At 44.4% G+C, this 27,669-nt stretch overlaps 1 protein-coding gene across 1 annotated transcript in view; it reads right to left on the bottom strand.

The window, feature by feature from the left end:
* LOC119455604 (uncharacterized) overlaps positions 1-27,669 on the bottom strand; it is a 36,904-nt gene that overhangs the window by 1,013 nt on the left and 8,222 nt on the right. The window contains exons 3-12 of the mRNA XM_049668901.1: positions 23,195-23,284; positions 22,657-22,798; positions 15,190-15,279; positions 14,282-14,394; positions 13,571-13,648; positions 11,603-11,739; positions 9,846-9,901; positions 8,647-8,755; positions 4,580-4,738; positions 3,048-3,195 (exon numbers count right to left, since the gene is read on the bottom strand). Coding sequence (XP_049524858.1) covers positions 3,048-3,195; positions 4,580-4,738; positions 8,647-8,755; positions 9,846-9,901; positions 11,603-11,739; positions 13,571-13,648; positions 14,282-14,394; positions 15,190-15,279; positions 22,657-22,798; positions 23,195-23,284 — 1,122 coding nt within the window. The remainder of the gene's footprint in view (positions 1-3,047; positions 3,196-4,579; positions 4,739-8,646; positions 8,756-9,845; positions 9,902-11,602; positions 11,740-13,570; positions 13,649-14,281; positions 14,395-15,189; positions 15,280-22,656; positions 22,799-23,194; positions 23,285-27,669) is intronic.

Below are 27,669 nucleotides of genomic sequence, written 5' to 3'. Positions count from 1 at the left end.
TTAGAATCACGACGGTTCTGAATAAACTGTTGTGCAACAGTGCACTCTTGTAGCAATACACATTTTATCGTACATAAAGCACAAGTGTCGTTTTTAGGATTTAAGGTCGCCTTCGCGATCCATGAGTGCAGGCATGTTAGCATTTGACCACCGGAGTTTCTTTAACGTACACATAAATTTAGGTACACGAAAGTTTTCGTATTTCGCTCCCATCGAAATACGGCGGTCGCGGCCGAACTTGAACCACTGACCTTGAGCTCAGAAGGGCAACGCCATAGCCACTAGGCTACGGAGGCGGCCGCTGTATTCTGCTTATTTTTTAAGGAAGCAGTACTTCGTTACTTTACCTGCTTAAGTTTTCACAATATGCACTGTCCCTCTTTATTTCTAGTAACTACTGCCTGCCTTCGGTATATTGCCCACCCTTGACAATTATATTGCTGCCGCCCAAAATTATAAGAAAGTTACGCGGACAAAATGCACTCCAGATTATTGTTCTGTAGTTCAATAAAACCTGCGATTCTATATCATCAGGCTTTTTATTGTTCTGTTTCGAACATACTTCCTTTTAAAAAGCCGGCACATCCCACGCCCTGTGAGAATCGATGTTATGCGAAGCAGTGTTAATGAAACGACCATGAGAGCACCAAGACGGAGGCGGTTGTTTTATGACCTACATGACACGCATGTCATGTAATTCATGTCATGATTCCCCAGGCGTCCCTTTAGCTACGCCTAAGAGACCTTAAGGCGAAAGCCTTAGTCATGCTCATGAGTATGACTTCGACCATCAACCTTTTGCCTTTTCCTTCACTTAGTACTACATCCGAACCAATTCCATTGGTTTTTGAGTGTTATTCTTTTATTTGCTGAGTCATTCTCATTTTTGCTAAGTCATGGTCGTGACTACCAGCATCCTTTCGTGTTTCCTTCACTTAGTATCCCCGTCCGAAACCATTTCAGTGTTTTTTGAGTGCTAATCTTTTTTTGATAAGTCATTCTCATTTTTGCTGAGTCATGCTCATGACTATGACTTCTACCATCATCCTGTCGTGTTTCCTTCACTTAGTACCCACGTCCGAACCCATTTCAGTGGTTTTTGAGTGTTAATCTTTATTCGCTGAGTCATTGCCATTTTTGCTGAGTCATGGCCATGACTATGACTTCTACCACCATTTTTTAGTGTTTCCTTCACGTAATACCCCCATTCGAACCCATTTCAGTGGTGTGTGAGTATTCATCTTTTTTCGCTGAGTAATTGTCATTTTTGCTTAGTCGTGCTCTAAGTTGACTTCTACCATCATCCTTTACTGTTTCCTTCCCTTGGTACCCACGTCCGAACCCATTTTAGTGGTTTTTGAGTGTTAATCTTTTTTTTCGCTGGTTTACCGTCATTTTAGGTGGCTATTTCATGACCTACATGACACGGAGGTTGTGACATTCATGTCATGACCTATCATTTGTGTTCGTCATACCCTCTTCTCATACTATGCAAATTATGGTACATACCAAGTTAACGATACGACCATGACAGCACCAAGACGTAGGCGGCTAGATAGACACTGTCAAAGTGGCAAGTGTTCGCCAAGAAATTCTTCGCATTTAAAACTCGAATCGTATACAGCATACAGGTCAAGTAGAACCATTCAGGTGGGTTACCCAAAGAGACGGACACTATATACTGGCATGGGAAATAGCAGTGTCCAGCTACCTAACTAAAAGGGTTGCCTAACTAGCTTCCTAATTATTTCCTGTAGGGCTGGTGTATTTGTGAAACTGAAATCAAGCACTGAAGAAGTGATATATTGTATTTATGCTTAGCAGAATCTCTAAGGCCAGCACCAACTTCCTTGTTATCGTCCCTTACGACGTTCTACGAAGTGCGTTGGTGGTCCAGGCAACAGTTTCCAAAAAACCTCACTGTAGCAGTCCAGGATAACACTAACTACAACACCAGCGCACTCCGCAGCTGGTTCTGGGGACGGATATCGCAAAAGTAGCGCTGTAGTCTTCGAATTGCCGCTAAGCAAGCAGACATGACTCCTCTAATTCTCGGCTTCGACAATTACAATACCAATTCCACAATTAGAAAACGCACCGCTAAGCGAATAAATATAAAGTTATTACCGAACTTTTTTAGACCATCTGAACATTGTATTTTCTATAAATGATTTCGCCTCGTTCAGAAATCCGCATAAAAACACGGAACAAATACTATCTGGCACAAGCGATGTCGAAAAAAATTGTTCGAAATAACAAATGATAAATGTGGCATAAATCCGCATAGTTACAGCAGTTTGCCTTGTTTGAGGCCGCAAGTGTTGAAAATGCGACTAGAACATTAACATCGAAAACACAACCACCCACTCAAACCACACTGAAAGCGTGAGAAGAGGCTAACATAATGTTTCAAGTTGTGTGCATCGGTCTTTTGCGAAAATGCCCTTTATAAAAGTCCGAGGACATCTAATTCCTTCTTACGAGTTGAGAATGCGAAAGCATTAATGTCCAACTGAACGCCGCTGAGCAGTCCTTCGAGTTTTGCACCGCCAGTAATGTATCATAGCGGTACGTGCTGCTCGAGCCAGCAAGCAGCAGCCTGCGGTGCCAACGCCGCATGTCACCGACGTCCTGCGTGGCGAGAGACCGAGGAAGTAGCACCGGCCACAAAGGCCGGCAGGCGCGTGCAGCAGCTAAGCCTAGTGGGTGAGAGAGAGCGGCCGCGATACGGACCACGCGCCGGCTTCCGAGAGCTAGCGCGAGGGTGACGTCGCGTCGCGGTGGTGCCCTCTCCCCTCACGCAAAACCTGGCACGCTACGGTGGCAGAAGGTGCCCCCTTTTGCCCGCTCTGCTCCGTCGAGGTGAGCTTGTGACGTGGCGTCGCAGGCAATGGCAATGCGAATGTAGTTTCCGTTCAGCTGCTACAGACAACAGACGCCATCTTTTTTTTTTGCTCAATTGGCCATTTGACGCTTTCGCATCAATTAATTTTATTTGCCTTAGACTTTGGCATGTGCACAGTACAGAGGTGTTCAGTCAAACTTACCTTTATATAACCTGTCCCTCTATATTCTGTATAGTGGCGTTGGCAAAACTCGTCCAGCGAAGGTCGGGTCTCGTTAACATCAGTAAACGTTAATTTTTTACTCTCTTTCGAAGTACTATTAATTTTCAAGCAGTTTCCCTTGCTACTCCTGATAAAAAGAAAAAGACAGTGCTGTTGAAAGGTCATTGAACATGGGCGAGAAATGTGGATAAATCATGTGCAATGTGCACAACATTGTACAATTGTTCGATATGTTGGGAAAAGCAATTTTGTGGGTGGCGTCACGAAGTGTTAAGAGTATAAATATCCGTCTACTCAAGTATACGCAATTTCCGGCGTTTTTTGGAAGGCGTCGAGTTCTTCATTTTAACCGACCATAAGCCGCTGACCTATGCTCTCCGCTCTATGTGTTCGGACGGTGGCACGCACACGACCCGTGAACTTCGGCAAATGGCATACATCTCCGAGTTCACGACAGACATCCACCACGTAAAAGGGAGTGACAACGTCGTTGCCGATGCCCTGTCGCGGAGCGCTATAAACTTCGTCAACGTTCCAGAAGGAGTTAACTTTGACGCGCTGGCGGCTGCCCAAAGAGAAGACGAAGAGCTAAAAAGCCTCCTAACAAAAAAAAAAAACGGCCCTCAAACTACAGTGACTGCAGATTCCGGGATCAGGCGACCAGATTTGCTGTGACACCGCCACGGGCAACCCGCTGGAGGAGAATTCGAACCTACGACTTTCGGATTGGACCTTTATTTTCTCTTGAACTGTCGTTCAAAAGAAAAGTGTACAATCATTGCATTCTACCGGTGCTTACATATGTGGCAGAAACTTGGAGGTTAACCAAGAAGTTAGAGAACAAGTTAAGGACCGCACAAAGAGCGGTTGAACGAAACATGTTAGGCCTAACGTTAATAGACAGGAAGAAGAGCGGTGTGGATCAGATAGCAGATGAGGATAGCCGATATTCTCATTGAAATTAAAAGAAACACATGGAGCTGGGCAGGCCATGTAATGCGCAGGGTGGATAACCGCTGTACCATTATAGTTGCAGATTGGATACCAAGAGAAGGGAAGCGCAGTCGAGTACAGCAGAAAACTAGGTAGGGGGATGAAGTTAGGAACTTTGCCGGTGCAAGTTGGAATCAGCTAGCGCAAGACAGGGGTAATTGGAGATCGCAGGGAGTGGCGTTCGTCCAGCAGTGGACATAAATAAAGGCTCATGATGATGATGATGATGATGATGATGATGGTGATGATGATGATGATGATGATCTATAATACTCCGTTACTACAAAAATTTTGGAGTCAACACTCGACAAAGCTCTGACGCCGTTGCGCACCCCTCCAGTGGTGGTGAAGTCCACTCGTCAAGTCTGAGTTCTTTGTGTTTCTCGTCTTAGTGTACAAGGGCACTCACTTGGATAAACAGCTGAAGACTGGTCAAACGAATTAACGCAGTACCACGATCCTGCAGCTTTAGTTAGTTCCTTTCTTACCTTCTCGTCAGCATTGGTTAAAATACTCACATGACGAACTGTGCTACTTGGACGGTGCTGCAGTAGGAGAACGCCTGCCACATCTTTCTGCCCATGGTTGGTGCCATGATCTTTTTTTCACCCATCGGACAAGTCCTCGGGTCGACCGAACTGTGTTCATTCGGAAAGCCATCGTGCACCGAACCTACCCTGAAAAGGACAAAGAATAAAACGTTGAGTCACTTTAGCATATGCCAAAGAGGTGTAGGCGAAAGCTTGGGTGCTTAGGAGACATTCATTAAATTACTTGACATTGTCATTCGGATAGGTTGTTACTTCTTATTACTTTATTTTTCCGACCAACGGTCGCGGGTTCGAGTGCCTTAAATGGCGCTGCCTTAATGAACTGTGCCTTAACTAACCGTGCCCTAATTAACACCAAAGGCCGTGGGTTCGACTCCCACCAAAGGTTGGGGGTTCGAATGCTTTAATTAACTATTTATAATCATTAACTTGCCTTAATTAACTTCGCCTTAAAGAGAAAGGTGGTGGGTTCGACTCCCGCCGAAGGTCGTTGGTTCGAGCTGAATTAACTCTACCTTAGTTAACACGATGACGATGGTGACCTACGCACCATCAAAAATTTGGAGGACGCTTAATCTTCGCCTTTAAGAGTGGCACGAGATAGTATTCGAAGATACGTGGCTGCTTATCAGACTTCCCGGGACCTCAGCCTTTTTATCCAACTTGGCCTCCGCGCGCGGCTGCCGTAACAAAGAAACAGCGTCTTATGTAGGCGCCCTAGGCTGCCGGGGCTTTAGGCTGCCGAGGAGGTGTTTTCGCAAAAAAGTTACCGCGGCGCACCAAATGCTGGAAAAGGGGTTTGCGTTTGAGTTTCGGCGTAATAGAATTCTGTTTTCTCGTATATTCAAATTACAAAGCGACGCTATCACTTCTGTAGGTTGTGGTTAAACCGTACCTCGCTATTTTTTCTGACCGATTTTACTTTGTTAAATTCAATTTTTTTCACTAACGCCACGCGCCATGCGGAGGGCCTGCACGGTCGGGGTGGTTCGGGACGATTATTTCCGCCAACAACGTCGGCGCGCCGTCGCCGACACCGACGCCGGATTTTCTGCGACACAGGGCCCTTAAAGCCCGGCCCCATGGAGCGAACTTTCACGGAGAACTTCGCGGAGGCCTTGTTAATTTTTCCAGGTGGCGTTGGCCTAGTGCGTGCATCATTGCGCACGTCACGTCGCAGCCATGTGGCTGACTGAACGTGTGGCCTAGTGCGTGCGTTGTTAGGCACGTTACGACGCAGCCAATGGGTAGGAGGTGGCGCCACGTCATGAGCGTAAAAAAAACGAGTGTATGAAATAAAAAAAGTGTTAATGTTCAACTGAACGCCCATGAGCGATTCTTCGAGTTAAGAACTAGCAGGCAAGCGAGTTCCGTTGAGACACTTGGCGCGTTTTCATTTGGTGTTACCGAGGCGCAGTTAGAACACAGGCGAGATCTTGCGCGGAGAAGGAACGCGCGGAAAAAAAATCATCATAGGGAATTTAATGCTTCAGCATTTCCACACGTAAGCAATCTTAAGTGTCTCTGCCGGATATTTTTATGTAGCACGTATTGAGCAAGAGAAAGCTGTATTGGTAGTTTTTCATATTGCTCTGCAATCTTCTCATTGACACTCTTCATATTATTATAATATTTAATAAGTTGATAAGAGTAATTATGTAATTAGGCGGAATGCAATAAATAATAGGAGTATCTCCAAGCGACGGCAAACAATATTACCTTGGTTTTGTCCAGCTACGTGGCACTTGCATATTCTTAAAGTTTGGCTCAAGTTACGTGAAACGCCCAGTATATATAATACAGGCTGTTATTACTAGTAGTTCCCCCTTGATTCTAACTTCATCATACTTACAGTTCACGCTTTCCGTAAGGTATTGCTAGAGTAAAGTATGCGTGCATATACGCTTATTCATAGGACATGTAGCTTTCTCGCGAAAACCACGGATGCCACCATTGGCAAATAAGTGAGGCGGTTGCTTACGCTGCTGTACCGAATGCACTTTCTCTTGTTTCCCGTAGAGATAAATAGTGCATCTGTGGAATTAATAAATGCGTGAGCATAACATGTACAGACATGCCTTCTAGGTAGTTGCATTTATTTGGAGACGCACCAGCAAACGCGAATGGTAGCCTTCGGAAACCGTGACATACCCATGTTGGCACAGTGCTGTACTTCCGCTTCCCTCTCATTGTATGCATGCCGTGCGAAGCGAAGAGTGCTTTATTTCCAATCGCTAAGGCCAGAACTGAGCTATAAAAGCAGTTTCCTTCGTCCTAACTGCGTACGTTTTACGTCAAGTCTGCTGGTAGTGGGTGCACAAACTCGGCCGTGGCTCTGCTTGGCCTTACCTTCGCTGAACAGGGTCAACATCGGCTCAAACTTCATGTGCACGATTTGGGAGTGCTGCAATTTGTCCATTACAACATTATCTTGGTTCTGTCCGGCTACGTGGCATTTGCATATTTCTCAATCTTGCAGCGCGATTGTTGGGGCACCCTGTATATACAAGCGAAGGCGCTGTGGCTATCGCGTTGTGGGTTCGCTCAGCGGCTCATCGCACGGGGACCAGTCAGATTATTATGGTCGGCAGGCTGACTTTGTTGGCGCCGTTAGCATGAAAGCCGATCCCACTGCGATGACTCGCGGTCGTCGGTTACGTCGTTGTCAGCCTATAAAGAAGTAATTTACTGATTGGACAATGTAGAGAGGTCGACCGGAAAATAGAGTATCTGGCCTGCTACTGTATACGTAAGAGAAAAGAAGAGGGGAAGAAAGGAGGTCATAATGGAGGATGACAATGGGAGAAACGGTGTGAAAGAACACAACGTACACATGCTACCATCACAAGAACGAGTCCAGGCCCATGTCACCTATAAACGTGAAGGAGCACGCATTGCCTCTCGTCTGCCAACTCTCCGGCCATGCGCCTAGCAGGAGGGTCTCCGACAGTGGTCTGTTGTCTAAATGCCTTAAGGTAGCTGCCAGTGTCAGTCTTTCGCGGGCATACTCAGGGCACTCCACGAGCCGTTGTCCGCCTACTATGACAAAATAGTCTGTCAGAGACACCGTCTGCTGAATAGTCAGCCACTCGTTGCCGTAGTACGGGCGTGGTGTTACTGCGTCTTAAACGAGCACGTGAAGTCAGGCACTAGCTGCCGCTACCAGGCAAAAAAGGGCTGATGCTGTAAGAAGACTTGGGCATCAACGTGATGTTTATTGAAATGTCACCCCAGTGTGGCGCAGGGATTTCTCGATCATTTTTTTCGCCATCAATGAAGCTACTATACCTGATTCACGGTGTCGCCCGGAAGAAGCCTGCGCCACTGCCCGTTTTAAATTAAGTTGCGGCCGCACGCTGCGCGGGCTTTCGGCACAGAGCTGATGAAGAGCTATCGGTGGAGTTGCAACGTAGTATAAGACACGAACGTTTGCAGCAGTCCGTGTCTGTGTGCATCACGAATCACTGGAACCCTTACATGGACTCCGAGATATGGCAGCGCGCGTGGACCCTTCCAAAATGTTTAGCGACTATTCCGCTCGGGAATGGCACATGCGCCGTCGCGCCAAGAAAAGAATTGGATTCGGATGTCGTAACAACAGTTACGCAGCTGCTGTAAGAGATGGAACGTCAAATTCATGGATCGGCCTCATGAGCATCCCCTTTGAGACGGGGCACTGCCGGGTGCCACCAGGATTGCTTTTATAGCGAATATCATTCTAAGCCTACTTCAGCAGCTTTAGGTCTATCTGACCCACTTGCGCCGCTATTCAATCAAAAGTAAAATAATTTTTACACGTGGCTTGGCTATGTTGCTATAAAATATTCACACGCATGCGCGAAGTGCAGGAAGCTTCCGCAGCGGGATGCTCATTCAAGGAATAAACGCACAAGCACAGGAAGAGAAGCTTCGCAAATGGAATAGTCGCATTTGAAAAAAAATGTGTGCGCGCTTAAAAGTTCACGCATAGCGCCGCGACGTAAAGTTGGATTACGTGAAATTTAGAACAAAAACCAAGCATGGACGCAACTCACAGGTGTCCAATCTCGTGGGCCACAGTAAGCACGCTGCTGAACGTCCGCGGTATGTCTTCCACAATCGCCGCTTTGTAATCGCCGCAAGCGGTTCCGACTTTCGCCAGCCCTGTAAAATGTGAATTGCCAACAATTTGCCACGTTTCATCTATGACGTGATTGTGGGAATCAAGGTAGCGTGGGCAAAAGTACTTGGACATGTCATCTACACCAGTCTGATGAGTCATCTTAACAGCAATCTTTTCTTTTGTCCAATGCAGCATGGCTTAAGATCCGGTTTTTCTTGCGACACGCAACTAGTAGAATTTAACGATGACCTCGCCGATTTGATTAACTGTGGTAGCCAGACCTGATTGTATCTCTTTATCCTACCGCAAGGCATTCGATTTCGTCTCGCATACACTACTGTAATGATATGGGGCGGTAGGTGGAACATGAATCAATATTTCTAAATTCGGCGTAGTCAGGTTCAATAATAAAAAGTTGCCGTTTGTTAGGATTATTTTGTGCAGGGCACCTCCTTATCTTTAATGTGACAAGGTACAAGGACCTTGGCGTTCTTCTCAAAGACAATTTGTCCTGCAAAGCACACGTTGAATACATAACAGCAAGCGGCCGGAACAGGGTCGTGAACTTTCTTCGGCGTAACTTCACACGGAGCACCTTTAAAAATGTAAGGAGCACTGTGTTTGACGAATGTGCGCCCGATGTTAGAGTTCGCCTGCAGCACGTGGGATTTTTCGGCAATCACGTATGTTGATTTGCTGGATTCGGTTCAGAAGCGGGCAGCTCGGTTTGTGACGTGCCGCTATGATTTCCGAAGACGCTCATCCCATGTAGTCAAATCGCTCGGCCAGCCCTTGCGCTCTGAAAAGCGCAAATTCTTAATGCTTCCATCGCTTTACAACATACTAAGTAGCACTGGTGTTGATGAGGGCAAGCATTTCAGAAAGCCCACCTACGTGCCTTCACACGCAGACCACGCTCCTAAAATACGTGAGTATTACGGCCACATTAACTTATTCAAGTACTACTAATTTTTCCCCATGCTGCACATGACTTGAAATGCTTACCGATTTGCCTGGCTCTATTTATTAGCTTACCATTTGGCCATCGGTAAATGCTTACCGATTGCCAAGGCTCTATTTATTAGCTCAAGGTAGGTGCGCAATCTTTGGGTCAGAATTTTGTCGACTTACCTACTATACTTTGGCCCAGAGGTTTTCCAGTGCCGTAACTCATGGCCAAGTCAAGCCTGAAAGAATAGTGTCAAATAGCTGATACAGATGCGCAGCGCGAAGTCATGGTGTCTAGTGGCAATCTACTTATTTAACATTTTCGTTCATTTTAACTAGCCCTGCTTTGTTCATGTGGGCGAATCGCGAAAAGTAGCTTTGGAGGTACTGTCCTCGTCGATTCCATAAAAAAACGTATTTTCTGACGAGAAGAGAAGGGGAACCACAGGACTGGGTATTTATAAGACACAATGAAAACAACAGACAATCGAGCTAAATAAAGCACTGGGAAAAATATCTGTGGTTTTAATTGAAATATAAAATTGATAAGGTAAACCCAAATGGAAGTGGACGAAAGGATAACTGACATTACTTAGTTTGCAAATTACGTGTGTTAGGACGTACAATGTCCAATTTGAACTTTCTGTGAACTATGCTAGCACGTTCCGACTTTCTTTAGATTTTATTTTATTATTAAGTGTTGTTTGTTGGTTATTTCGTTTGGTTGGTTGGTTGTTTGTATTGTTCCGAACTATCCTTGGCTATGCACTGTTTGCCTAAGCGAGCAGGAGTAGCCGACATCAGCCATCATGCCAAACTTTCCTATAAACATATTTAATAATAAAAAAACAACTGGAAAGTTGCAGTGGAATTCACATCTTCAGCATTACGCGTTATTGGTGTTATTCTGTAAGTTCCCGCCAAGCGGACTGTCCATATCGGCTCTGCTGATTGCCTGGAGCAGTACTATAGCGAGAAGGTAACTTGGCTGGGGGCGCCTGCATCCTCCTCGCTGATAACCAAACCCAGCCAATCAGCACTTCAGCAGCAGCCGAAATGGACAGTTCACAAGGTGGGCACTTACGACAACCCCTTCACTGCTCTACATTGTCGAATACGATGAATATTGCGGAAACAGATCGAAACACTGTAACAAGGAAAGCGACGAAATGCAGCGTTGGTAATTGAAGTCTTAATATATAAATTTCGGGTCATATAATGTCAAAAGATTATGTAAAAAATAAAAACAGCATTCTCGGAAAGCCATTAACAGGGGGCGTAACGGCCACACGCCTGTCAACACGAAGGCGAAATGAAAAGAAAAAGGCACTGAGAGGCATAGATAGAACAAAGAAGAAACGCTTCATTCAAACAGGAAGTTTTAATAAGTTGCAAAGCTAGCTAATTTAACAGATAGGCTGATGGCATACAAACGTTGTCTTGGGGAATTTCCATCTCAAGTCTAATGCTCTAGTTTATGACAGATAATAATTTCACTAGGTAGTCATCAGCAGTTGTCGAACAAGGAATGTCGCTGCGGCCAACTTTTCAAGAAGGGACCCGTGTTCGTCAGGGTGGTAAAAGCATGCAGTTGCTGCCCTGACGAAGACCATTCTCCTAGTCCGGACGTTGGCTCAAACGGCATTGCTTATTCAACCACCTGTTTAACCACTTCAAACCTCATCTTCCTGTGAACTTCTCTCTTGTTTGGGTTTCGTCCGCTAAATAGTTTAAGTAGAATTGACCGGCTGAGTAACAGGCTGGAGCATAGTAGTCGAAGTCGACCTCTCGGCTTTTCTCTCAATCCCTGTCTCTCTAAGATTGACCTTTTTTTAATTTTTATACCGTCTAACTTTCTTACGAATTCTGAACAATACAAGTGTCCGACTTTTCGCTCATTCAGTACACTCACTCGCAGATATGTGCAGTCAAGCTCTTACCCTGTAAACAGCATGACGATGTCGTCCTTCTCAAACATGCTATCGCGTTTTACATAGGAGTTGAGGTCGGTCAGCGTTTCACTAAGCATAACAGACGGATCCTTGTCCCATTTCCTGATAAATGTTTCTCTCACGTGCTGCAATACAAATGAGACAAACTTGTTAAAACAGTCGTGGAACGAAAATGGGAGTTGAACATTCACAGGAGACTGCGGCTGCTCATGTGCTGCTTCTACCATCGTATTATAGTGCATCGCGTGTTACTGATGATGAAAATAGGACTGGATCAAGTTGCTAAGTGTCAATTAGCTCTTTAAATAAGGTAAATAATAAAATGCGATGCTATTTTGTTAGGATCTCGGCTCGTACAGTTTTCGCCATATTTGTTTTTAATTTAGCTTTTATTTAATTTGAATTTATTAGCATCGCTCTTCATGCATTCACAGGAGAAAAAATATACACATTTCCAACGCACTTTCTCTGTGAAGCGAAGCTTTCTTGAAGCGGCTATCCAAAACGCCACACAAGTAAATGTGATGCGCACAATCGCCCGTATTGTTGTTCTCTGTAAAGTGTAATGTAATGTAGTGCTGTTTATGCAGATGCACAGCCCAAATCATAACTTCCTGTTCGAACAATGTTCGACGCACTACACCATTCACAAGTTATGCTGAAATTCAAATACGTAGTTCATGATGACGCACAGTATGACTCGTTGACGCAGCAGTGTCACGAGGGCGCAGGCTATGTTTGCTGTCTGTCGAGGGAAGACAGAAGACAGGTGGGAAGACGTGCATACTGAGAGAAGTCTGGTACATATGTGTATACAGGACTCTCGCGTTAAGCTCTCGCACACGAGCTCTCGTACGAGATGATCGTTTGTCTGTAATTAATCGACGGAGAATACGGCCTGCGTCTGGCGACGCCTAATTCTAATGCGATGACTGCTGGAGCTGTCAATCACGGCTGCGGAAACGTGACAGCACATCCAGCAGCCGCTATCTCAAGGCCGCGTCAGTGAGACATGGTCATCTTGGCTTTCGCCGCACTTTGTTTTCTCTGCACACCACGGGCCAGCTTCAACGCACATCGAGCCGCAGGTAATGCATGCGCAACGCACACAAATCATCGTCAGTAAAATTGATAGCAGAGGACTTAAGTTAATGGCGTGAGACAAGGGAAGGCATAACAGTGGCACGTCAAAATGCATAGTTAATTATGCACTATACCGTCAGCTCGCTGTAAGATAAGTATTTCCGACTTAGAGCCACACCGACTTATCTAATGCCATAATTGTGAAGCTGATTCAGAAAAATTTATGGCCCAGTAAATCGAGAATGTTCGATTAATCTGCGTAAATACCGATAACAAATAAATTAATCATTATTTTGTTTTGTTTATTACCTCCATTTTCTGACAATGTTTTATTTTAAAAAAGTGTTAGTGCGACAATATTTAGGGTTTTAAGGAAACCTGATGCATCCTGAAGTAAATACTTTTTTTCGCAATTCTTTCTATAAGACTTCGAAAATAAACATGGGTCTTAACATTCATAAATTTGCCGTTTTTAGACCTTTGAATATAACGAAGCACCTTTTATAGCTGTGTACATAACAATAACCATAACTCTGCGGAAGTCACCTAGAAAGAGAGATGTTCTCGACATGCCTTTGCACAGGGGTTGATGGGTCAGTAACATACTTAAACGAAACACAGCTTTGTGTTTCTTCTTGTTCATGTCTCAGTCGCGCCGCTTTTTTTTTATCCAAGTATGAACTAACTCGTCCAAGTTAAAAGTTTACTACTTCATTTGGAAGCCGTTTTTCGGTTTCAGTGGTTGTAAATTTTTAATGAGACATACCAAATGTCATTTATCTACCATAGGTGAAGCTTACATGGGCATTTAAAATTAAGAGGCAGGTTAGGCTTTCATAATGTGAATGATAAGTTGTAATCTCGACCACTTACCGAAAAAATTACAATTCCTGTTACACTAAGCTGAAAATGTAATATATTTTCTTGAAAGGTACGGAACTTTAGGTTCGTCTGAAATAAACAAATGTCGGTGGTCGGTTAAAAACATCGTCATTATGTATATCTTAATACACGTCCTATTGTCACTGGCGGCCTGAAGTGCTGTTGGTTATCGTAAACCTTCGCTCGATAAGATGGCTAGAAGCGTAACATTGTGCCACATTCTGAACACCGTGCTGCATAAAATTGTTGCAAAACATTTTAAAAATTATTAAATTCTGGGGTTCTATTTACCAGGCACGCCGTGGTGGTCACGCAAAATGTAAAATCTTTTATGTCATTTATCGTTACCGGTACAGGCAGGGACAGTAATAAATTGTATTCTTTTCTATATATTGTGTGCCCATAACAACGCACTGTGGCACAGCTGTTGTGCGGCAAAGGATGCCTTCATGTTTTGGCTTGTAGGCATTTAAATGCTACGTGCACCAGTATATATATATATATATAACTTGAAAAGAAAGGCCTATTAGGTCCTGAGTAAACAGTTTTTGTTGCATTTTGTTTTTCTAATATCAGCGCTCTCTTTCTATGCTCTGCCGAATGCAGCACTGTCGTATTTAAAAAAGAAGAGTTTCTTGAGTAAGGCAGATTCTTGCGCCTGAATGTGTCATTAAGTAAGGAAGTAGGAAACTGTGGACTCACAAAGGCTACCAGTACGGCCATGTACTGCGCAAGTTTCCGTGTATTCCTACGAAATGAGGCAAAATAAGTTGAGTCTACCGCAATGCGGGTCTCGCAAGTGGCTTTCAGAGGGTCTGTAAATGAAATTTTGCAGTTCAATATTAGATGACCCTACTTTTTTGACATTTTCGTTACAGGTTACATTGTAATGTTGTTCACCTTCCCTAGGCAATAACGCAATTCGAGTTATTTTAATAAAGCACATTTCCCTAGCATACTCAAGTAGGCAAGTCAAGAACAGGTACCCTGAAAACATTTAACAGCTGCTGCGGATATATTCATATACATAGGGTAGAGGTAAGCAAAGAGAGGCTCTGCCTGCCTTGTCAGTCGGTCCATAAGTCCTTTCGTCCGTGCCCGCTCATCTGCCTCGCTCCATCTCTTCGTAGATGGCATAATCAACAAAAAGGACACGCTTCGTGTCACTCTAGCCCCGAAGACAACGATGCATGGATGAACGGGAATACTTTAGAATATCTGGCATAAGCAAATGTAGGACAAGGCTCTATAGCTGCCGCTATACAGCTGCTTTGCGAAATTCGCAGAGTCTCGGAGAACTTCTTACGCTAAATCCCAGGGTCGCAAAGTTATTTCTATCGGGCTTGGCATTAAAGTACTAGTCCACATGACTACTAGACAGCATTTCTTACTGTGAATCGCGGCTTCTGGGGAAGGTGCCCTACCCCATATTCAGAATGTCATTTATAGCTGGAAACCCACATTTCGCTTTACTGCTACGACGGCGCAAAGAATACTCCTCCACCGCCGTTTAATCACGTGTTTTCTTCGACATTCCTGTAGTTCTACACGTCAATAGAACTCGATGGTGAAACAAGAGCTGATTGTTTCGGTAACTGAACTGAACTTACAAGTTGAGGCTCCAGACCGTGCCTCGAGAACTTTCCTTGCGGTCTGGATAGAAGGCTCAGACAACGTGGAATGTGGGTAGCCATCAGTATCTGTGAAGAAAAAAGAATGTCAATGTTTTCATTACCAAGCAAAGCGCTGCTGCCATGGAACGTCTATCAAACATGTTATTAGTGAGTTCGCAGATAAACATTTTCGCAGTTTATAACATAACGAGGAGATCTATTTGAACGTCCCCAATATTCCGCTGCGGCCAGTTTTGTGCGTTTGAAGGTGTTAAAGGGAATAGATTTCTTTGGGAGCCGGACGTGTTTTTCTGTATCGGGCCGAATGCGCCCGCTCTCATCGATTTTTCACCACAGGGGCTGACGTGTTTCTCTCCGACCGGAGTGGCCCCAGCCGCCGGTGAAACTCGCTAGGGGTCACTGACCTCGCTGTCTTGTGGTCAGTGCTGAGGTCAGGAACACTCAGCACATCCTAATGGAATGCGACGGGATCCACCCAGCGAGAACCGTAGGTAATGTGCAACTCCCAGAAGCGCTTGGGTTTAAAGTGGAAGGAAACATCAACGGATCAGCCGTAGAGATAAGCAAGAGACGATTAGAGTGCTGGTGGAAAAAAAAGCTGGGAAAAGATGCATACGACCTGATTTCTTAAAAACATAGGTAGCGGTACAATGTAAATTTTTGAAAAAGAATAATGAGAGGTATACAAAAATGCTAGATAAAGAACATGTATAGTATATCTGATTAAATCAAGTAGGCTAGGTGACTATTTGTCGCCGCCCCGTTTCAAAGGAGATGCCAATAAATCATCATCATGAATGATGATTGTTGAAGCGATTAGCGTGTACGCCTTAACCGAAACGCATCTAAGAGACTTGGAGCAGCCGCCTATTATGGACGATTTTGTATGGGAAGGGTGCAACAGAATGACCGGGTCAAGGAAAGGCGGAGACGTAGGCGTAGTAATTAGGCGAGGTCTGAAGTGACAAAGGTAAAAGAGACATGTAAAGAGCATTTATGGATTAGCGGAACATGGCAAGGCAAAAACACGTGGCTGGGAGTAGCTTACCTATGGACAGATAGTGATAGCAGAGAAAAAAAATAAGCAATTGGTTGATTGCATTAAAATCGATTTCAATGAGTTCAGTAAATCGGGCCAGGTGATATTAGTTGGAGATATGAACGCGCACATGGATGATTTAGATGGATCTACTAATTACAACGGCTCTCTAGTGCTGGATCTGTGTGTTGAACAGAACCTTATAGTAGTTGACAGGGAGAATAAGTGTCATGGACAGGTAACGTGGCAATGCGGAAATAGGTATTCATGTATCGACTACGCTTTAGTCTCAGAAATGGTCTACGAACTAGACCAAATGATAACAGACGAAAATGGAAAAAATAGCCTGGGTAGCAATCATAGACGTTCAGAATTAAAGTTTGGGAGAGATACGTACAATGCAGAACACCAACCAATAGCCGTAGAATTTTTTAAATTGAATGAAGAGCGAATAACAGAGATCGCAAAAAAAAAAAAACATTGAGAAGAAAATTGAGGCTTTTCCTACAGTAGTCTCGGGAATATAAGGAACTGGTGGACCTTCTGCAGCATGGAATAGGCAGACACGGCAAAAAAATTGTTGGATTGGAAAGAGGAAACCACGTAAGTGGTGGAACAAGGAAATAAAGCAAGCTATAGAATAGCGTAAAGAGGCATCTAGGGCTCATCAAGAAGCCAAAAAGTTGGGATTACACGAAGAAGAGGTGCTCCTTAGATGGAACACATAGCGAGAAAAGAAAAGGGTGGCAAGTGAGCTCGTGCAAGAGAAAATTAAATGCGAAAGTGAACGTTAAGTGCATGACACTCACAAAAGAGACAAAGGCGCCCTAAAAAGATTCTGGAACCACATAAAATCACTCGGAGCTCCGACTAAAAACTCGCAAACGGCTATAAGGGATGAAGACGGTAACATCTACGAAGGAGACGATGCACTGCGGTACATCATAGAAGTTATTAGGGATAACTTCAGCACAAGAAAACGCGTAGTTCAGACAACAGATCCAGCAACAACAGAGAGGCCTGAGAGATCAAAATTTAGCATAGAAAGCTTTTATTCGAAAGAGGCAGCAGAAATGTCCCTAATAACACGGCAGCAGGACCCGATGAAATCCCAATACCGCTAATCAAAAACCTCGGTCGAAAGAGCAAGGCACTGTTGACTAATGTCATAGATCAAGTGATCAGAAAAAAGAAAATTCCCTTTGGATGGCATGAAAGCCAGATGAACCTCATCTACAAAGGCAAAGGAGATAAGGATAAGACGAGCTCGTACAGGCCAGTTACAGTAATGTCGGTGATATACAGAATGGCAATGCAAGCCATAAAATTAGAACTGTCGAAGTGGGTGGAGAAAAACGATGTATTGGGGGAACTACAGAATGGGTTCAGGCCAGGCAGACGCTTAGAGGATATGTTTGTACTAACTCAGTGCATAGAGATTTCAGTAGCTCAGAAAAGACCTTTACCGCTAGCATTTCTAGATATTAAAGTAGCTTATGACAACGTAGACAGGGAATTGTTATGGGATATTCTTAAGCACCAAGGCATAGATGAACATTTCGTGGAGCTGCTGAGGGAGATATATAGAGACAACCGAGTACAAGTTGTATGGGAAGGTCGAAAAGGTAATGAAATGGTGGGAATTCACCAAGGATTGAAGCAAGGATGCCCTCTGTCTCCATTGTTGTTCACGCTTTACGTTAAGGGTATAGAAAGACGACTGGAAAACAGAGAATTGGGGTTTGATTTATCTTACATGCATAATGGACAAATGGTGCAACAGAAGGTCCCTGGACTGATGCACGCAGACGACATTGTGCTACTAGCGGACAATAAAAAGATTTACATATACTTGCAGATACTTGCAGATATATATGGCAACGCAGCGACAAATTTAGGCCTTAAGTTTAGCACAGAGAAATCAGGAATTATGATCTTTAATGAAGACACGAGCAATGACGGGGTTTTATTTGAATAGCAAGTCTCATTCCTGTAGACAAGCAATATAAATACCTCGCTCTATACATAAACGAAGGAAAGAATTACTCAAGCAATCACCAAGGTAATCTGAAAATAAAGGGGAAGCGGAATGCAGAAATAATGAAACACAGAGAACTGTGGGGCCACAATACGTATGAGGTGGTGCGTGGAATCTGGAAAGGAGTAATGGTGCCAGCGCTAACGTTCGCAAATGCCATTCTGTGCTTAAAATCGCATATCTTATTGGGGCTGGAAGTTAATCAAAGATCAGTAGGCCCGTTGGCTTTGGGAGCCCACGGTAAAACCACAAATGAGGCAGTGGAGAGGGACAGGAGTTGGACCTCTTTTGAAGTCAGAGAAGCACAGAGCAAAATTAGCTTTGAATAAAGGCTCAGGAACGTGGAGAAAAATATGAAAATAAATGGGTGGCTAAAGTGCACAAGTATCTGTACATGAAAAACGCGGACACAGAATGGAGGAAGAGGTCAAGGGAATTGGCAACCAAGTACAGGATAAGCGAAACTGTAAATAGACAACCAGGAGTCATCAGAAAGAAAGCGAGAAAAACAGAGACAGTGAATTGGATGTAATGAATGGAAACAAAAAGGACCATGGAGATGTACAAGAATGAGAAGAAATAAATTAGAAGTGAAAATCTGTATGATAACACAAACGGCAGTGCCTTGCTACTTGAGGCTCGAGCCGGTTGCCTAAGGACCAAAACATACCGGAGCAAATATTCGTAACTAGATGAGGCATTTGCATGCTGCAGTAAAGATCCAGAGACTACTCAGCACATCCTAATGGAATGCGACGGGATTCACCCAGCGAGAACCGTATATAGCTGACGTGCAACTTCCAGAAGCGCTTGGGTTTAAAGTGGAAGGAAACATCAGGAGATCAGCCGTACAGATAAGCAAGAGACAATTAGAGCACTGGTGAAAAAAAGCAGGGAGAAGATTGATTCGACCTGATCTCTTAAAATTGTTGGTGGCGGTACAAATTAAATTTTTGGGGAAAAAAGAAAAAGATGAATGAGAGGTATACAAAAATGGTAGATAAAGAACATCTATAGTATACCTGATTAAATCAAGCAGGCTAGGTGACTATTTGTCGCCGCCCCGTTTCAAAGGGGATGCCATTAAATCATCATCATCATCATCATCATCATCGCCGATGGAAAATCTCCGCTCAAGGAGAAAAGGCAATTCTTTGTGTTGTCGTGGGCCGCGTAGCTTTACGAGAAGCTGCGAGGAGGCGTCGATAACTTGCGGGGGCTGTCGACATACGCTTAGCATATAGAGTAAATTTAGCGGGGGCCTCTCCAATTGGTGCACGCGCGTCGGCGCTATCGCCCTCAGGTAACGAGAACGAGGACGATAGCACTCCCTCTCTCATCTACTCTGCAACGTTGTGAGTGCTCCCCTCGCTCAAGTATGGACAGTTTTTACGTGACATTAGGGATGCAGCTTCTCAACGCGGTGGTGCTCTAACATTGATACTGTGATGCTGTGACAGAAGCATTTAATTTGGACACCTATCAAACGCTGCTCGCCTGCTTGATGCAGGTCATGTGCACGGGTGTAAACTTCATCGGGGCAGGAATGTCATCACTATATAAATGCACCCTTCATCTGCATTGTACGCATAGAATGTGATTGGCTTCGAAGCCCACTTTTCCCTCATGTTGTCATCACTATATAAATGTACCCTTCATCTGCATTGTACGCATAGAATGTGATTGGCTTCGAAGCCCACTTTTCCCTCATGTTGTCATCACTATATAAATGTACCCTTCATCTGCATTGTACGCATAGAATGTGATTGGCTTCGAAGCCCACTTTTCCCTCATGTTGTCATCACTATATAAATGTACCCTACATCTGCATTGTACGCATAGAATGTGATTGGCTTCGAAGCCCACTTTTCCCTCATGTTGTCATCACTATATAAACGTAGCCTTCGTCTGCATTGTACGCATAGAATGTGATTGGCTTCGAAGCCCACTTTTCCCTCATGTTGTCATCACTATATAAATGTACCCTTCATCTGCATTGTACGCATAGAATGTGATTGGCTTCGAAGCCCACTTTTCCCTCATGTTGTCATCACTATATAAATGTACCCTTCATCTGCATTGTACGCATAGAATGTGATTGGCTTCGAAGCCCACTTTTCCCTCATGTTGTCATCACTATATAAATGTACCTTCATCTGCATTGTACGCATAGAATGTGATTGGCTTCGAAACCCACTTTTCCCTCATGTTGTCATCACTATATAAACGTACCCTTCGTCTGCATTGTACGCATAGAATGTGATTGGCTTCGAAGCCCACTTTTCCCTCATGTTGTCATCACTATATAAATGTACCCTTCATCTGCATTGTACGCATAGAATGTGATTGGCTTCGAAGCCCACTTTTCCCTCATGTTGTCATCACTATATAAATGTACCCTTCATCTGCATTGTACGCATAGAATGTGATTGGCTTCGAAGCCCACTTTTCCCTCATGTTGTCATCACTATATAAATGTACCCTTCATCTGCATTGTACGCATAGAATGTGATTGGCTTCGAAGCCCACTTTTCCCTCATGTTGTCATCACTATATAAATGTACCCTACATCTGCATTGTACGCATAGAATGTGATTGGCTTCGAAGCCCACTTTTCCCTCATGTTGTCATCACTATATAAACGTAGCCTTCGTCTGCATTGTACGCGTAGAATGTGATTGGCTTCGAAGCCCACTTTTCCCTCATGTTGTCATCACTATATAAACGTACCCTTCGTCTGCATTGTACGCATAGAATGTGATTGGCTTCGAAGCCCACTTTTCCCTCATGTTGTCATCACTATATAAATGTACCCTTCATCTGCATTGTACGCATAGAATGTGATTGGCTTCGAAGCCCACTTTTCCCTCATGTTGTCATCACTATATAAATGTACCCTTCATCTGCATTGTACGCATAGAATGTGATTGGCTTCGAAGCCCACTTTTCCCTCATGTTGTCATCACTATATAAATGTACCCTTCATCTGCATTGTACGCATAGAATGTGATTGGCTTCGAAGCCCACTTTTCCCTCATGTTGTCATCACTATATAAATGTACCCTTCATCTGCATTGTACGCATAGAATGTGATTGGCTTCGAAGCCCACTTTTCCCTCATGTTGTCATCACTATATAAATGTACCCTACGTCTGCATTGTACGCATAGAATGTGATTGGCTTCGAAGCCCACTTTTCCTCATGTTGTCATCACTATATAAATGTACCCTTCATCTGCATTGTATGCATATAATGTGATTGGCTTCGAAGCCCACTTTTCCCTCATGTTACCGACCGACATATGTGTACAGAACATAAGCGCGAGAAACTCAGAGCACACAGAAAATGTAGTACGAGTGTCTACAGAAAACGAAGAGAAAAAACGCACGTCGTAAATAAATGTCGCGCATAAACTTGCTGTAATATTGAATTTCTGCCGGATATTTCCGAGAAAATGTTTTAGGCCTTCTCAGTTGTTCTTTCTCACCTAAATCTTAAACGAGTACAGTATTTTACTGTAACACATTTAGTAGATGTTGCCACCTTTAGATGGCGCTCGCTACTTCCCATTGCGAAAAAAATGGCACAAACATTGAAAGCAACAGAATTGTTAAGGTCCTATATTCATTGAAACGGCGCCCTCAAGGTTTGAGAAAGCCCTCTTTAAGAAATATTGAACCAGAGAATATTACCTGAAAATAAACTATGAAATAACTGGCTTGATGGAGGTCGATCTCTGGAAGCTTTCATCACAGCAAAAAGCAGTGTGATAACCAGGGGCTAATACTGAAGGTCGCCGTTAGTTTTACCGGAGCTCTCTTCAACTGAAGCGAATCATAGACGACTAAGTGCATCTTATGAGGTATCACTATCTCGATGGCTAGTTCCGGGGCAAAGTGGCCAAAAGCAACGAAAGCAAGCCGTTATATTACACCACGTTGAAGCACTTCGTTGGGACGGACATCGAAGCAAAAACGGCATCAGGAAATGGGCTGCAGCAATACTGCACAGAAGTATAAGAAATTAGTGCGTGAGAATTAAAATTTGATAATAGCTTTAGGTTGTAGAGAACGCATGCCTGTAAGCTTGACAAGGGACAAGAACGATAGGCGACGCGGTAGCTTTCAGGGGATAGGCAGTCCCATATCAGTGAGTTGCAAAGACAGAGCGACAATTGGTACTTCCATTTCGACAGCCTGTCCTAAATGCGTGTTTCAGCACGCTAAGTAAACGGTTAACCTGCTTTTTGAAATGGTGTAACGGACATCCAGCTCTCTATCCACTCCCTAAACATTTATTCTACCGAAACATACCGCAATAATAAAACACAAAGAATATACCTATAAGCTTCGGTGTGAAAACTTACCTTCTCGAAATACGTCTGATGAATTCTCAGCGTAAGAGTTCGTCTGCGCTATGGGCCAAATCTCATGTTTAACGCTGCCTCTTGTGCCATACCCAGCTGCAACTGATGGCTGTATTCGTTCGGTAGGACTTAGAATACCAACCTTCGCAGAACGAAAATCAGAATTACTAGTTGGCACCTCGCATAACAGTTCATGTTGCACATCGAAAACACAACAAATGCTCTCTTCGTGGTCTTAATAATTTTTGCCTTACGATGACATTCTATGGACTCTTTCAAGCATTTTCTCTCTGAAATTATTGCGTGTGCGTGGGCATGTGTGTGCGTGTGCGTGTGCTGTGCGTGTTAAATCTTCAACCAGTGTTAATTTTTAGTACTTCCTTTTTTTCTTGCATTTTTTCTTCTATATTTTTACAGCTCTTAGTAATAAATCTAACGGGGATCGATAGTCTTGGGCATATTTTTTATATTTTGACTCGTTTCCTGGTAGCTATTTTCAATTTACACACACAGTGTAAGAGAAGATATGTATACACACGAGCCGAAGTCCTCGGGAGCGCGTAAGTATGACAACGGCGCGGGCTTGAGGGTCGTGGTAAAGGTTCTGTTCCATCCGTGATCCATTCATCTGCAGAAAAACGGGATGCGGCATAATTAATAACTAATCATAGCCGAGGAAAACTGTTACAAACACCCACGCGCAACTTATCGATCTGATTACCGTGCTTAGAGAATCATTACTAAAATAAATTATAAAGAATAAATAAAATTAAGAACTGAAATCAATGCGGAGGGGTCAATTAAAAGTTACAAAGTTCAAGAACACACCATTGAAGCATTTTCAATAAAGAAGCTTGTGTTAGCATAGTTTTATTTTATTTTTATTTTTTACTTTACTACGCCGGCTACAAAAATGTGGGGTGGGGGGAGCGGTGGAGGAAGTGGCGAAAATTAAGCAATGTCTTTGCATTGTAGCTATAAATCTGCTTCGTGAAGTTCTGTGTCTGTGCGACGCGGCTTCAGTAGCCTCAAAAGTACGTCGAAACATCACTTGACTATTAGCTTCGCCCATGTATCCAGTTTGACATTAACTCTCTTACTTTAAGCAGTTTCACAGGCCACCCCGCTATAAACAGGATTACCTTTGTAACTTTCTTAAAGGGAGCCTGAAACGATTTTGACGATTGTGTACAAACGTGCGAGATCCGACAAAAAAACGAAAGAAAAGAAAGAAAGAACGAAAACATTGCGAAGGCAATTGGACCTGCCCTACAACGTGTCAATTGTTTACTTGACTGCGCCGGTTACAAATAGCACGGGGACGAAGTAACGGCAAATAAGCAATGCCTTTGCATTATAGCTCTAAATCTACGTGAGTTCGACGTTAGTGTAAAAGTACCGCTCTGCCTCTCCCCAGAAAGTTTGTTTCGATTCCAGATGTCGATGTATATATATTGTCACGAGTCAACATGAACAAGAGGCAACACGTCGAACAAGACGGCCGAACAGCTTGCGAATCACCAGCACAAAAGACGTCTTCTTCGTCTTCGAATAAGCCTGTCCTACTACTCAGAGTCAGTTGATGCACATACTGTCATCGTCGTTGAAACGTTTAGATAGAGTACGCGTCATTTGCTCTCTCTCTAAAAGAGCATCGACCCAATGCTAGACAATAAAGTTCGCTTGGTGAAAATGAAAGTCGCTTGTATAGTCACTCGATGACATAGGGCTTCATGCGCACTACGTGCACAAGTTCAGAACGGTGTTGGCGGCGCCTTGTGCAATAAGGGCTATCTGGAACGACCTCGTATGTCACGTCACTTAGCCGACGCAGCACTTTATAAGGTCCGAAATATCGCCTCAGCAGCTTCTCGGAAAGTCCCCGTTTTCGTATAGGCGTCCAGACCCATACTCTGTCATCGGTTTCATAAGTTACAGGCCTATGATGGGCATTATAGCGACCTGCATCGTATGCTTGCTGCTGGTGTATTCGCACGCGTGCGAGCTGCCTGGCTTCTGCACGTTGCGTAAACGCATCGGCATCCGTGTCAATGTCGTCAGGTGCGTGTGGTAGCATGGCATCGAGCATCGTCCTTACTTCACGTCCGTGGACAAGACTCAATGGAGTCATCCGTGTAGTTTCTTGTTTAGCCGTGTTATAAGCAAACGTGATATAAGGAAGAATCTCGTCCCAATCGTTGTGCTCTATATTCACGTACATGGAAAGCATGTCTTCGAGTGTTTTGTTCAGGCGCTCTGTTAGTCCGTTTGTTTGTGGATGGTAGTCTGTTGTCTTTCGGTGACTTGTGCCACTGAGCATCAGGACGTTATCTAAAGGTGCGGCTGTGAATGCGGTGCCTCGGTCTGTTATGACGATGGTTGCTGCGCCATGTCTCAGCACAACATTCTCTATGAAAAATCGGGCCACCTCTGCTGCTGTGCCTCTCTGGATAGCTTTTGTTTCGGCGTAGTGAGTAAGATAGTCAGTTGCTACAATAACCCAGCGGTTACCACTAGTAGAGGTAGGAAGCGGACCCAAGAGGTCCATTCCGATCTGGTCAAATGGTGTTTGTGGTACTTGAATGGGTTGTAGCAAACCGGCTGGTTTCGTTGGAGGTGACTTGCGCCGCTGACACTCTAGGCAGGTCCGAACGTGATGTATCACGGCAACGGGTAGTTCTGGCCAATTATATCTTTGTCGCACTCTGTTCAGTGTCCGCGTATATCCTACATGCCCAGAAGTGACCTCGTTGTGGCATGCTTCCAGTACTTCACTACGAAGAGCAGTAGGAACGACGAGCAAATAGCTTGATCCGCTCGACGAGAAGTTCATTTTGTATAGGGCTTCGTTCCTTAGGCAAAACGATGATAACCCTCTTGCGAAAGCTTTAGGTGCTGTCTGGGCTCGTCCGTCCAAGAAATTAATCAGGTCAAGCAACTCAGGGTCGTCACGTTGTTGTTGTGCAATGGTAGACGTGTCGAGAAGACCAAAGAATGCTGTTTCCTCTTCGTCCGTCGAAGGAGCTGACTCAGTGGGTGACCGTCACAGGCAGTCAGCGTCGGTATGCCGTTTCCCCGACTTGTGCAGGACCGTCATATCAAACCCTTGCAGTCTCAGGCTCCAACGTGCTAATCACCCAGAAGGATCTTTCAGATTTGTGAGCCAGCAAAGCGAATGATGGTCGCTGATAACCTTGAAGTGGCGACCGTACAAATAAGGGCGAAATTTTGTAACCGCCCATAGCACAGCGAGACACTCTTTCTCAGTTGTACAGTAATTTGCTTCGGCGCATGAGAGCGTTCTGCTAGCATAAGCGATCACTCTTTCTGTGTCCTCCTGGCACTGCACAAGCACAGCTCCGAGACCAACATTGCTGGCATCTGCGTGAAGCATTGTCAGAGCTGTCTCGTCAAAGTGGGCAAGCACAGGGGGCGTTTGTAACCGGTTCCGCAAATCATAAAATGCAGCCTGCTGTTCGTCGCCCCATATAAACGCAACGTCATCTCTCGTGAGGCGAGTTAACGGCGACGCAATGCGAGCAAAGTCTGCAATAAACCGCCGATAATATGCACAAAGGCCGAGAAAGCGCTTGACAGCCTTTTTATCTGAAGGAACAGGGAACTGTGCAACAGCGGCAGTTTTTTTTAGGATCCGGGCGGACTCCCGCGTGGCTGACGACATGGCCAAGGAAGTCTAGCTCCTCAAAGCAAAAGTGGCATTTCTCAGGCTTTAGGGTGAGGCCGGCGGACCGTATAGACTGCAGAACTGCTTCAAGCCGTTCGAGGTGCTCCCTAAAGGTTGCGGAAAACACTATGACGTCGTCGAGATAGACTAAGCAGGTTTTCCACTTCATCCCCGAAAGCACGGTATCCATAAGCCGTTGAAAAGTAGCCGGTGCCGAGCACAAGCCGAAAGGCAAGACCTTAGATTCGTATAGTCTATCTGGCGTGACAAAAGCGGTTTTCTCACGGTCTCTCGGGTCTACTTCAATTTGCCAATACCCGCTTTTTAAGTCCATTGAAGAGAAATAAGGAGCGTTTCGAAGCCTATCAAGTGAATCGTCTATGCGGGGAAGCGGATAAACGTCTTTTTTTGTCACCTGATTTAGCTTTCGATAATCCACACAAAAACGCAGGCTGCCGTCCTTCTTCTTTACCAAAACTACAGGTGATGCCCAGGGGCGCGTCAATAATTTTTCTTTTAGATTCTATAGAGTAACGAAAATTTTATAAATAGCCCATTTCAGCACATTCACAAGTTAGCGGCAGCGCTATATTTTTCGCTGACGGCTTTAAAAAAAATCGTGCGAGCGTAGCATAGAGACAATAGAAAACGCAAGTATCATGATATATTCTCATGTTATCAGGCGATTATCAAACCGCAATAATACCGGAAACGGCTGCTTTATAGCCGCGTCTCCATCCGCCGCGCGCAGTACGGCTTTACGTTTTGCGCTATGTAACCCAGGCTTAACGACAAAAACTGCGAAGGAAAGAGACAAGGGAACACACGCGGTTAAAATCAACCGGAAGTGAACAGTGCTTGCGTCACCGCTTGAAAGAAGTGTAAAATAGTGATATCCGCACGTTGTAAAATTTGAGGGAGAACGCCGCGGCTTGAGGGAGAGTAATGTTTAACCACACGTACCTGCGTTCTTATAGCCCGCTGAGAAAGCTTGCGAAAAAATATTGCTTGAAGTATACCATCTGTGTCTAGTCGTACGATAAACCGCTTCAGGGACCCTTTAAGCTAAAGCAGCGTGAGATACAAGTGCACATTTATGCACGTGGTCGTCATAATCCCAATGCTCTGTATAACAGTGACAGTCGAGATGCCAGCACAAATGTGTTTTGAGTGTTGAAAACTGTTTAAATTTCCATAGAACTACTTTTTGACGGCTTGATATTACGCCGGTGGCTCTAGCCTCAAAACAATTTCATCACCCCCGGTTGTTGCTCGTCAACTACTACAGGCCAAAAGAGTCTGGCCACCTCTGACGACCTCTGACGACT

Source organism: Dermacentor silvarum, chromosome 6 (genome assembly GCF_013339745.2).
Source record: "Dermacentor silvarum isolate Dsil-2018 chromosome 6, BIME_Dsil_1.4, whole genome shotgun sequence".
Lineage (NCBI taxonomy): Eukaryota > Metazoa > Arthropoda > Arachnida > Ixodida > Ixodidae > Dermacentor > Dermacentor silvarum.
Note: the sequence above shows the minus strand (reverse complement) of the source record. Positions and strands in the feature narration are given on the sequence as shown.